Source organism: Ipomoea triloba, chromosome 1 (genome assembly GCF_003576645.1).
Source record: "Ipomoea triloba cultivar NCNSP0323 chromosome 1, ASM357664v1".
NCBI classification, from domain to species: Eukaryota; Viridiplantae; Streptophyta; class Magnoliopsida; order Solanales; family Convolvulaceae; genus Ipomoea; species Ipomoea triloba.
Genome location: NC_044916.1, coordinates 27,740,081 through 27,752,761, shown reverse-complemented (window position 1 = coordinate 27,752,761; position 12,681 = coordinate 27,740,081). Strand labels below are relative to the sequence as shown.

Below are 12,681 nucleotides of genomic sequence, written 5' to 3'. Positions count from 1 at the left end.
GGGCATCCATGGCCAAGCGTTCGACGGCCGCCAGGATGATAGACAAAAACCTAATAACCGGTTGTTCCAGATGAATAACCGTTGTCCAATTATTTGGGTTTAAATGTATTAAAATGACAAGTTTTAGAGTTTAATTAAACCTTTTTAATGTTTGAAAGTTTAATTGTACTTTTAGATAAAGTTGAATGACTTATTTAGTATTTTCCTAATAGGAATAAGAGTCAAATAGGCAATAAAACTGAACATAATAATGCAATTAGGTCATTGCACTCAAAAAAATTACAATTGAGTCTCTAAACTACAAATTGTTAGAAACCTGTAAATTAGACAAATTGTATGAAATTGATTAGTTTAGGAACTCAATTATAATTTTTTTTGAGTTCAGTAACCTAATTGTATTATTATGTGCACTTCAATAGCCTATTTGAGCCTTTTAATTTCTAATATTAATGATAAAGAAGAAAGCACAAGCATGACAGACCACTCCCTATAAAATCTCTTCCCCCTTCTTTTTCTTCCTCCCCTCTGGGTTTTACCTTTTCTCTCCTCTGTTTTTAAGAACAAAGTGCATCAAATCTCTCTCCCTCTCTCTCTCTCTTCCTCACAAACTGGAAACAAATGGGACAGAAGACTGTCAGTCTGAGCAGAGCGTAATTTAAGGCTTGTTTGCCAAAGAAGAAGAAGAATATGGGTACCCAATCTTCATTCTTGCTGGATGCTCTCTACTGCGAAGAAGAAAGGTGGGGAGAAGAAATGGAAGAAGCGTTTGATGAAACTGAGGATTCTGAAACAACCACCTTAACAACAGCAACTGATACTCCTCTTCTTCTTGTTCCTCTGCTCTTGCTGGAGCAAGACATGTTCTGGGAAGACGAGGAGCTTCTATCTCTCTTCTCTAAAGAAAAACACACTCATTTCCTCTCAGAAAACCTACAAACTGACCTTTCTCTGTCTCTGGCGAGAACAGAAGCGGTCCACTGGATCCTTAAAGTCACTTCCCACTACGGATTCTCCGCCTTGACTCCAATCTTGGCCGTCAATTATCTCGACAGATTTCTCTCCACCCTTCACTACAAGAAAGACGAGCCGTGGATGATTCAACTCGCCGCCGTGACTTGCCTTTCCTTGGCAGCGAAAGTTGAGGAAATCCATGTCCCCCTTCTTCTAGATTTCCAGGTACATACATATTTCACATTGTTTCTTATATATTGATGATGAGTTTACAAATTAAATCTTGAGTTCTTATATATAATATAAGGTGGAGGATGCAAAATATGTGTTTGAAGCGAAGACCATACAGAGAATGGAGCTTCTGGTGCTTTCCACGCTGAAATGGAGGATGAACCCAGTCACCCCACTCTCATTTCTTGATCACATTATAAGGAGACTTGGATTGAAGAACCATCTTCACTGGGAGTTCTTCAGAAGATGCGAGTGTCTCCTCCTCTCTCTCATTCCTGGTAATTTTTGCTCTTCATTTTCATTATATTCCCCCTCCCACATCGAAACACCTACAAATCCTGCACTTTTTTTTTATTTGCTTCTTAAGGTTGTTTTAGTTTAATTTCTGCTTTTAGATTGTCATTAAATGAGGCTATTTACTCCACTTTTCCTTTATTTTTTTTAGTACTATTGACTCTCTACTTTTCCTAATCTTCTCAAGTATTTTGTTTGTAGATTCAAGATTGGTACGATATTTGCCCTCTGTATTGGCCGCTTCAACCATGCTTCACGTCATTCGTCAAGTTGAGCCTTGCAATGCCGACCATTACCAAAACCAACTTCTAGGTGTCCTCAAAATCAACCAGGTTTGGTCTTATTTGTCTGTCTTTTTCACAAATTCACAATATAATCGTCCCAGGAAAATCACTCAATCTTATGATATAATAATGTTGTTATGTTGCAGGAGAAAGTGGAGGATTGCTACCAAGTCATCAAAGATTTGACAAACAAGAAGCGCAAACACAATAACAACGTTAATGAAGATGTTCCGAGCAGCGGCCCAGGTTGTGTGATTGACCCAAATTTCAGCTGCGAAGAAAGCTTATCAGATGAATCATGGGGGCCGGGGGGCATAGAGCCGCTCATGAAGAAAAGCAGAATCCAAGAGCTAGTTATATGATTTGATGGTAGCACGGTTCAATCAAATTAAGATTTGTTTTAGAAATGATTGGTTGAGCAACAAAATTAAATTGTATGCGTGCGTGCTTAAGTGGCCTAAACTCCACGCTCTCGTCTCGTCTCGTCTTCTACAGACATAAAAATGGAGAAAAGACAAAAATAGCAATCAAGAATATGAATATATGTGCACTCCATCTCCTCTCTGTTTCTCTCTCTCTCTCTCTCTCCCTCTGCATTTCTTCTCTCTCATCTACTCATCCTTATCAATCTCTAGTCCCTTTCATGCACAATTTTTCTGGCATTTTTTTTAAAAAAATTTTCCAATCTTCTTTATATTTTTTTCCTTCTCTCTACTATTCTAGTGTTCAAAGCCTTTTGAAAGGAGGAAATTATGGATCAGGTAAGGAAAAAATTAGAGAGAAGGAATTGTAATTTCAAAAAGAAAAATAAAATGTGAACTTAAATTACAAAGAAAGAATAGAAGGATGAAAAATTAAAAGGAAAGAAGTGAATAAAGATTAAAATATTCTTATTCTTATATAATAATAATATAATAAGGATAAAATGATATTTTTTCATGAAATTCAATTCCACAAAGTGTGAAATTGCAATTCTTAGGGGACTCTAGGAATTACAATTTCATGGTTGGATGAAATTGTAATTCTTAGGCCCCCAAGGAATTAACAATTCCCTCCAATCAAATAATGAAATTGTAATTTCTTGGAATTTGATAGGAATCGAATTACAATTACATCCTACCAAACATTCCATCCTACCTTTCTTGTTTGATTTTTTTTTTTTTGGATTAACGAGGTACCCTCATTGGGTGAGTATGTGAGTAAACCCTAGCCGATAAAGGATCACAAGGAGGTAAACCAGACTAGGTTACTCATAGCTGACCGGCTCAAATCCAAGGGCTTGAGGTTCGAACCCACGACCTCTCGACTGCAGGTGTAACTCTCTTACACTTGGGCTGCCCTTACGGGCAATTTTTGATTTACTAATTATTACACGTGAATGAAGTGGTTATGAGCTTCCCTAATCACTAAAAAGAAAAGAATAGAGATTATGTATTGGCGGAGAATCGAAGATATTATATCAAATGATGTATTTTGATTGGTATTTTTTGTTCTTAGTTGAATACCATCATAACTTATCACATTTTTATATTATTTATTGAAATATTAACCAATGAATGAAAAGTAAGGATGAAATAAAGGAATGTAATATACCATGACCTCAACAACATTTTAAATTTTAGTTTATATGATGATATGAAACAATATATTTTGATATAAACCGTATATAAAATTAATTAAGCTGGTGAGTCTTGACAGGCAGGCATTCAGAAAGCTAGCTAGAAACCACTTCACAAGGTTGTTGGAAAAATGAAATCCCTATCAAATATATGAAAATTTTTAAGGAAATGAGTAAAATACACCTCTAAATTTTATACCTTAATCCTTCAAATTTTAAAAAGTTATACTTAAATATTTAAATTTAATAAAACTATGTAGTCAAGTCTTTTATTTACGGGTAATAAACATGTTATTATTAAAAAGACGATGATATGATATATTTTACTTTTTTAATGTCAAAATATTATTTTTCGACAAACTTCACAAGCAACAACAACAAATGCAACCTCCGGTCGCCCTTTTCTTTTGTATGAAGAAGGTGACCGGCATTTCCTTCTTCCTCAATCTAAAGAAGGTGACCAGTCAATTGTCTTCTTCTGTTTGAAGAATGTAAACTGCGAACATGTTGTCAATCCCTGTTCGCTGGTGTGTGATGACGGCCTTGAAAGCGACGATAATTTTATAAAATAATTTTATAAATAAAATATTATTATAACTATATTTTATTTTATTTTTAATTTACATAGGTAGCTCGACACGTAAGCTAATTTGCACGTGTGACTTGACACGTAAGCTGTCACATTGGAAATTTCTGATTTTTTTTTTAATCTAGAGGGATAATGGGCTATTAAGGTCAAATACACTAAAATGGCAAGTTAATTTGTTTAAATACAACTTTTTAAAATTTAAATGCCTAATTATTTTTTCATATAAAGTTTAGTGATCTATTTGACCTTTTTTTTTCTAAAATTTTATGATATTTTATGCTTTATAAAGTTATTTTGCTTGTGATTCACAAGTTGTATTATGTCTTTATATTGAATAAAATTGATAGCTTGAAGTCCACATCAACATCACAAGCGTAAAATAAGTCATCAAACTTTTATCGTTTGTGTAATTAGATGTACCATCAACCAATAAAAAAGTGTGCAATTGAACCATTTAACTCTACAAATTTATGCAAATAACATTTATAGCAAGTAGAACATATAAAATCTTTTTTTTTAACTAACTATGACGGAGGATGCAACCCAAGTCGTCTACGAACGGAGGAGAGGGCAACCTCCTCCATCTCCGTCCAAGTCGTTGATGATGGAGGAGGAGGAAGATGCATGCCTCCTCAGTTCAAATTGTCAACTAACAGAGGAGGGGGTAGCCTCCTTCGTCCAACTCGTCATTGCCTCCCCCTCCGACCACACCTATGGATGAGGGTGCAACCATGCCTCCTCATCCGTCAAGGTCGACGAAGGAGGAGGCAACTACCTCTTGCTACGTACAAATCTGAGGATGAGGCATACATGCCTCTTCCTCCGTTGATTTATTTTTTAAAGATGGAGATTGAGCTTAGAGGAGAAGGTGACATGATCTAGTTGCCTTCTCTGGTGAAGGAGACCTTTACTGGTCGCCCTCGCCGAAAAAGGCGACCTTTTGGTCACATTCCGCCGAAGATGGCAACGAATTTTAATTGAAATGGTCTGTAATAATAGGTCATTTATCAATTCTTGGGCTTTATTGTCTCAATTTGATATGTTAAAGCATTTAATGCATTTTTGAAAAGTTTAGGTGCCTAATTGACTTTTGGTGTAAAGTTTAGGGGTCTATTTGATCATTTTCCTAAAATTTTATAAAAAGATATATATATTCTTAAGAGTACATATATTTGAGTTTTTTCAGTATGATTAAAAGTAAGTTGGGAAACCTAATGTAAAAAGAGAGAGAGAGAGAAAAAAAAAAAAAAAAAAAAAAAAAAAAAAAAAAAAAAAAAAGCACCCAAGTGTCCCGAAAGAGGTGACACATTGAAAAAAAACAGGATTTTTGTATCTAAAGTCAAGTCTATCACATTGGGTCTTCCAATTTTTATTTATTTATTTATTTATTATTATTATTATTATTTTTGGAAAACTCCTAGTGTTGTTTTGAATGCTATGAATTTAATATTTTAATTAATTTGTTGACGAAAGAAACAAAACGTACTAGTAGTAGTAGTTAAAAAACAAGAAGGCGCAGCGAAGGATCGGAGAGAGTGAAGTCGCATTGTTTGCATGTGAATTGTGAAGGAAGAAGTTTGGTTGTCGGTATGTTGAATTGATTATTTTTGTTTATTTTTATTTTTATGCACACAAGGTTTGGTACATGATATGAGTGTGAGTCCTTTGGAGACTTTTTGATTTCGATCAGAACATATATTTTTGTTTAGATTTTCTGAATGTTAGCTTTGACCTTTGGGTTCGTGTCAGCTTTGAATTGCACAAATCATTGAGTTTACCAATCTCTTTGTGCTATTGTACTCCCATGCCAAATGCCATTATATTGCCCGCCTAGCTCTCCGATCCATCTTTGACTTCCCAACTCTTTTTACCAACTTTTCACATATACCATACCATAATTTTACATGAAATTTCATATTGCATGCTTTACAATAACATATTTACCAAAACAAGACAATCAAATTATTTTGAGTACTATTGATTCCATTACAATATAGTAATATTTATTATACTTTTTGTTTCTGTTGCAGCCCAAATAGTCAAGTCAATACTCCACCACGAAATTTAATTTAATCCTTTGACATTCCCTCAATAAAAACTACAAATGTGGCATCTGAGTACAAAGTACTTAATTTGCGTGCATACCATATTTAATAAGGCAAAACCATCCATAATGTGGTTATTATTGCAAAGTGTAGGATGATTTCTTAGATTTTATGGAAGAAGTATGTGTGTTGGGTCCCATATTTTGTTCCTTGTTTGGTTTGTTTGGTTGAAGAACTGAACGAGAAAATTATGGTTGATGCGTGCTACCATTGAAAAATCATTGCCGATGATTCTCCAAAGAGGGAAAAGAAGTTTAAATAATAATAATAATAATAACAATATTATTATTATTATGGACATCTAATAGGGAAATTAACCAAATCTTACTTGCAATAATAAGTACAAAAAACAAAATCTAATTACTGTATTTTTCTAAAGTTTGACAGTTTAATTGTAACTTTTTGAAGTTCATGGATTTAATTGTACTGTGTAATTTATTACTGTTTGAGGCTTATTTCACAATTTTTATTTTTAAATACTTGTGGACCAAAAATATAATTCCAATATCAACTTGGGATTAAAAGTGAAAGTATTAATAAAATGAGAGATTGATTTATTACATAATAAAAGTCAAAAATATCAATTTGTTAAAAATTAAAGGGTCTTTCAAGGATACTAGTAATAGTGTAATACTACTATACTAGTTACATTTATAAATTTATATAATCATATCAAGTACTATTGATAACAATATTGGTAGTACACAAATAATATATATAAGAACACATTTAATTTTTGGTCACTGGACTATTGTATATGTATCAAATTTGATCCTTAACTATTAATATTTTAAAATTTGGTGTATGATTATGTAAATTGTATCGCATTTGGTCCTTGACTATTAATATTTTCAAAATTAGGTGCATGAATATAGAATTTGTATCACATTTTTGTCATATAGTCTAATTTTTTGGCCAACTATTGTCGAAATTTCAACGAGAAAAATAATTTTTATGGTAATATTTGGCCAAAAATACTCTTTTAATTATAACGTATTATTTTTTTGTTGAAATTTTGGCAATAGTTGGCTAGAAACTTGACCATAAAATTGGACGACATGACCAAATGTGATACAAATTACATAGTCATGCACCTAATTTAAAAATATTAAATTCAAGGACTAACTGTGCTACAAATTACATAGTCATGCACCTAATTTAAAAATATTAATAGTTAATGATCAAATTTAATACATGCACAATAGTCAAGAGACCAAAAGTAAATGTTTTCTATATATAATTATACCTAATACTATTTATAATAACAAGATTTCTAAGTTATACTATCATGTCATACAATGTTATAGAAGTGTACTCAAAATGGGTAGACTAGTAAATGAATCATGATTCTTATACTAAAAGATTACCTATTCAATTATAATTTACACTTTCTTAGTTAAATTTATTATACATGATTTTTATTACCAACACGACAACACCCCACTCTCTTAGTAGAGCTCTAACCAAAGATTCTGGGTGATGCGGTACTATACCTGGCCTTTTGACTCCACTGTATGTGCTTCTCTTTCTGCTTAATTCTACGTTCTTAATTTCATTAATAAAGCAAATTGGATCATACCAAATCTTTGACACACTAACTAAAAACAAAAAAACAAAAGGTAAAACATTCTCTGTAATTTCCTCAAAAACTTTTTCTTTTGGGGGGGTGTTGCATACCAGCTGTAAAGCTGAGGAAAACAGCAACGCAAAGGCAGGGACCCATGCAAAACTGAGCTTTTGCTGAATTTTCATATGCAGATGATGTAGAAAAGTCATACCTTTGATCTTGCCAGACAAACCTCCTCCTTCCTAGTAAATGTAAAATCTTTTGCTTCCTCAATCTTCCCTACTTTTTTTTTTTTTTTTTTTTTTTAAATTTCCAACATTATTTTCAGTATGTATTGAAGTTGCTCTTAATTATAGTGTTTATTTTTTGGGTGTAGCTCAAGTTTTTACTGCGGGACACAATGACTAATCGCTAGATAAATCTTTGACCTTTAGTTAAGGGCGAATGAGTCTCTTCCACTCAACCACTTCCTCCAGGTTTAATTATAGTGTTTATTGAATTAGACAAAATTGTATCTCAAAATCAGTAGTACTGAATGGTTTGGTTTAGTGGCAAATTTTGATGAAGAAGCTAAGGTGGGGCAGGTCCCTTGTCTCGCACGGAATACATACCCAACAGTTTGGTTGGGCGGGCTGTTAGCAAGGATCAGAATTGATGATGATGATGCATATATGGTGTCCATTTGCGCCATCTGCATTCTGCAATAATGCAGTGAAGAGTTTAATGCTTGCAGTTTGTGGGTCTCAACTTCAGAAAACGTTTAATTAATCCAACCAAAACCATATCGCGTTTAACAACTAGACAAAAAATTGGTTACTGTTAAGCATAAATACAGTACAGTACTCCCCCTTGACTCACCAGATCAATCATTTAATTCTAGAAGCCAAGAATTCTTGCTATATGTCAAAATTTTACTGGTGAAACGAAAAAAGAAAAGAATAACAACTGTATTCTATTAAAAAGAATTAGAACATATCATGTAAATCGTGAATAAAATGGGATTAAAAGTAAAACTGTTGGGCATAGATAGGTCAATAAAGACTAAGCGCTAGGCGCTAGTCGGGCGGTAGACTAGCGCCTAGCGCCTAAGCGATCTAGACGGCGCTTAGGCGGTACCTAAATTGTTCTAAGCGACGACCTATAAAAACAAAAAATTAATTCATGTGTGTGCATGTATGTCATATATTATATTATATATATATATATCTTATTTCTCTTACTTATATAAATAAATAAATTTAAATATATATAAATGTAATAGTAAAATTAACATGGCCGACTTGCTCGAGTTAACTCGGCTAACTCTGCCGAGTTGGGCGAGTTAACTCGGCCAAATTCGGCCCAGTCGGCCGCTAATCGGCCGAGTTAGGCGCTAGACAGGCGGCATCCTAGGCGGCCGGCCACCTAGGTGGACACCTAGGGAGCAATTCGCCTCGCTCTAGGAGCGCCTAGCGCCTAGGCGGGTGTCTAGGCGGGGATTTTTGCAACAGTGATATCAACTGACTAGGAATAGGAAATTATATTGTTGAAAGGAGGCCGATAAAGGACTTAAAAGGTCAAGTACAGATAATATTACTGAAAGGACCTGAGTCGATTACAGCTAGGTTGCTATATATGTAGCATATATATATAGCAGTGAGCACACCCACCTCGTGAGCTACATAATGTCCCCATGGCATATATATATACAGTGAAGAAGATTCAGGGCCTTCTATTGCTTCCATTCCTTTCTGCAACTCACCTCACTTAATGCTCATATTCATCCCTATTCAATATATGCAATTGGAACCCCAGTGTAGAACTAGGCCAAGCTAAGTATACTGCTTCATTGAATGATATATACATGTTGGTGTAACGATCATAAATAATGCAAGCAGATTTGGCAAGGCCACTGGCCGGCCATGGGTTAAGTGGTCCTTTTGCTTGCTTTGCTTTGGGTGGTATGCATATATGATCATATATGGGTGGTTTTGGCCCTCAAGGTTCCATTAGCTACACAAATTATACTATGGTTGACATTACAAACTAGAGTTACTAATACATGTTAAAGTTTTATTTTTAATTTGTTGTAAGTTCATTTTTAGGTAATACACTAAAAATGAATACAGTACACTAAAATTGAATAATTAGGTCAGTGATTCACCTTGCAATATGGAACATCTTTCATAATATAATGATGAGTTTCATTAATATTCGGCCTTGACAAGAATAGAAAACAGGTGCCTTCATAGGTAGCTCAGTTGTTTCTCGAGTGAAAAATTACACCCAATAACGATAATTTAACCCTTTCACAATTCTTGTGAGGTCAAAGTATGAGTACGAGGAATTTTACCTTTTTGTAATCAAGAATAGAAAATTGGGATAGGGGTTAGTTTTGAAGGGTCCACACTGGTAGCTGCAGAGGTGCTGTGCATCTTGGAAGCATGTTTGGTGATGAGACAAGTTACAGATCTGGGCATCATCTCTCTTTCACACCCTCCCTATCTCCATCTATCTCTCTCCCAATACCATGTCTGTAAAGCTACCACATGGTGTGGAAACACACAACATTATAAGATTCTAATAAGCCAACCATGATCACACCAATTGCTTTCATTGTTTTGCAGGAAAAGATTAGATCTTGTCTCTTCTACCATCATATGTATACAAACCTTGCTATTTCTACCAAAACCAACTGTAACTTTACAATGTTTTATATTTATTAACTAATATAACCTCACTTTGAATTCGTCAAATAATTAACTATGTACATGTAAATTTGCATGCAAAATTTTAAGAACTCCATAGTTGGTCCGATACTCAAGCCAAGACCTTAACTCCACCATAAAAATTATATCACTCCACAATCACTTATGGAGTCGATGTGGGATCGTATCAATAGGAATTCCCATATATTAGCTAACTAGTAAGGTAATCATTTATGCATGGGACTCTATTAGGCGTGCTAGCTAGTATGCATGAGACTCTATTACGCTCCAAACCCTGCAACACCACCACACTATAGGAATAACAGTTTTCAATTGGGGAATGCCAGATAAAGAAGAAAGTGACAGTACTAGGTGCAGCATAGGAGGGAGAGCATACAAATTGAATGTGATTAAAGTTGTTATCATGAACCAATGACTTTGTGGTTTAGTGGCACGACTCTCTCATGACAGAACTTTAGTGGAGACGGTATTGACTCTTTGTGTTTCAAATAAGTTGAGAAAGAAATTATAAACAGATACTGCATTGAATGACAGAGTAAGTAGTACTTAAAAAAAAAAAAGGTTGTTACCATGAAGATAAAATCAGGATAGAATTGAGATTCAACAAGTTACAAACAGCAAGCTAAGGCCAAAGGGGGGCAGATTGGCCCACCCTAAAAGCCAGCGAGAGAGATCAGTTAGCACCCGTGAGCACACTACATACACTCCTGCTTTGATGACCCAACCGACCAGTCCCTTCGTCTTCCATATGTGGGATCCCTGTATTCAAAGCCCCGGCCCCTGGCTATTATTCTTTTTTTTTTTTTTTAACATATGAACTGGATTAATAAATTTAATTGAACTAAACAAGCCTTTACACGTGATTGTAATGCATTATATTGAGGCCTCGAGATATCTAATTGTGAAGTATCAAAGAATATATGTGGATGAAATTATGCTCACTAGTGATGTGTGATTGGACTTACAATTGTACTGTAATTACTATGTATTTGAATTTATTTTTTTTTTGTTAAAAAAAAATATGTATACAATATAATGCATTAAAATCACTGAATCGCAATTGACCAAAAAATATCTCTTATAACATGTGAAATACGAGCATTTATAATGACTAAATACATTATGGACAGGTTGTGATTCAAGGACCCTCACTTCCCTAGTTCCCTCTATTAAAAGCAATCCGAGCGCTGATGCGACAAAAGTGAAGCTGGCTCAATTAAAGAAAGCAAAATGCATGCTTGATTTGTACAGAGTACCCAATTTGCTAATAATTATATCATGGGCTAGGATTTACTGGACATATAGACCATGTTTAAATCATGTAATTCCAGTTAATATATTATGTAGTGTTAGTTAATGATTATTTACATGTTGTAGTTAATGTGTTATGTATTCATAACTAACATATTATGTACATTTAATTTATTTGTAAGTATATAAATTGTTAATATAAGATACATAATATGTTAATTAAATGTACATAATTTAAATCAGAATCTACAATATACATGATGGACGTTGATTCACAATAAATAATTTTTGCCAATTTGGGAGGCTGCCACCAACCAATTGTTATACAGTGGACCATGGTCCACATAGTGTTCAGTGTTGTGTAGACCATGGTTGTCGAATGAAACTGCAGTACAATTAATATGATACTTTAATGCTACTATAATGAAATTAGTGTGTGAAAAATGAAACTAAAAAATAGACCTCATTCAACAATGTATATTGTCAAATGCAATTGTAGTATAATTAAAATGATATTGTAGTGTTGTTATAATGAAACTAAAATCCAAAGTCATACAATAACATATAATATCAAATGAACCTGGAGTGCAATTAAAATAATACTTTAGTATTACTATAATTAAATTACAAAATAGAGCTCATACAATAATGTATATTGTCAAATAAAATTGTAGTACAATTAAAATGATATTTTGGTATTGCTATAATGAAACTAGTATGTGCGAAAAATGAAACTGAAAACAAAATAATATTGTCAAATGAAACTGAAATGTAATTAAAATACTCCGTAATACTTACTCCATAGACTACACTGCTACATGGACCAGGGTCCAAAGTAAAATTTGCCGCCACCAACCCATTTGAGTGGAATGATCTTCAAGCCCTTGATCCGTTTATATACTTATTCTATTGATATGGGCTTATAAACGGCCCAAATTCTGATTGGGCTTCCCGCTAAATTGCCAAGTACCAATTTTAACGTAGGAAATGAAATGTGTACCGTTGTACGCCACGTGTCACATGACGTGGACCGGCTTGTGCGAAATGTGAATCTGTGATTCTGTGTTCTTCGACACATTTCTG

At 34.0% G+C, this 12,681-nt stretch overlaps 1 protein-coding gene across 1 annotated transcript; it reads left to right on the top strand.

Moving 5' to 3' along the window:
- Positions 1-542: 542 nt before the first annotated feature.
- LOC116020461 (cyclin-D3-1-like) lies at positions 543-2,320 on the top strand. Its single transcript, XM_031260938.1, has 4 exons — positions 543-1,176; positions 1,259-1,460; positions 1,678-1,808; positions 1,907-2,320. Exons 1-4 carry the CDS (start codon positions 688-690, stop codon positions 2,120-2,122), a joined length of 1,038 nt encoding a protein of 345 aa, XP_031116798.1. The 5' UTR covers positions 543-687; the 3' UTR covers positions 2,123-2,320.
- The last annotated feature ends 10,361 nt before the right edge of the window (positions 2,321-12,681 follow it).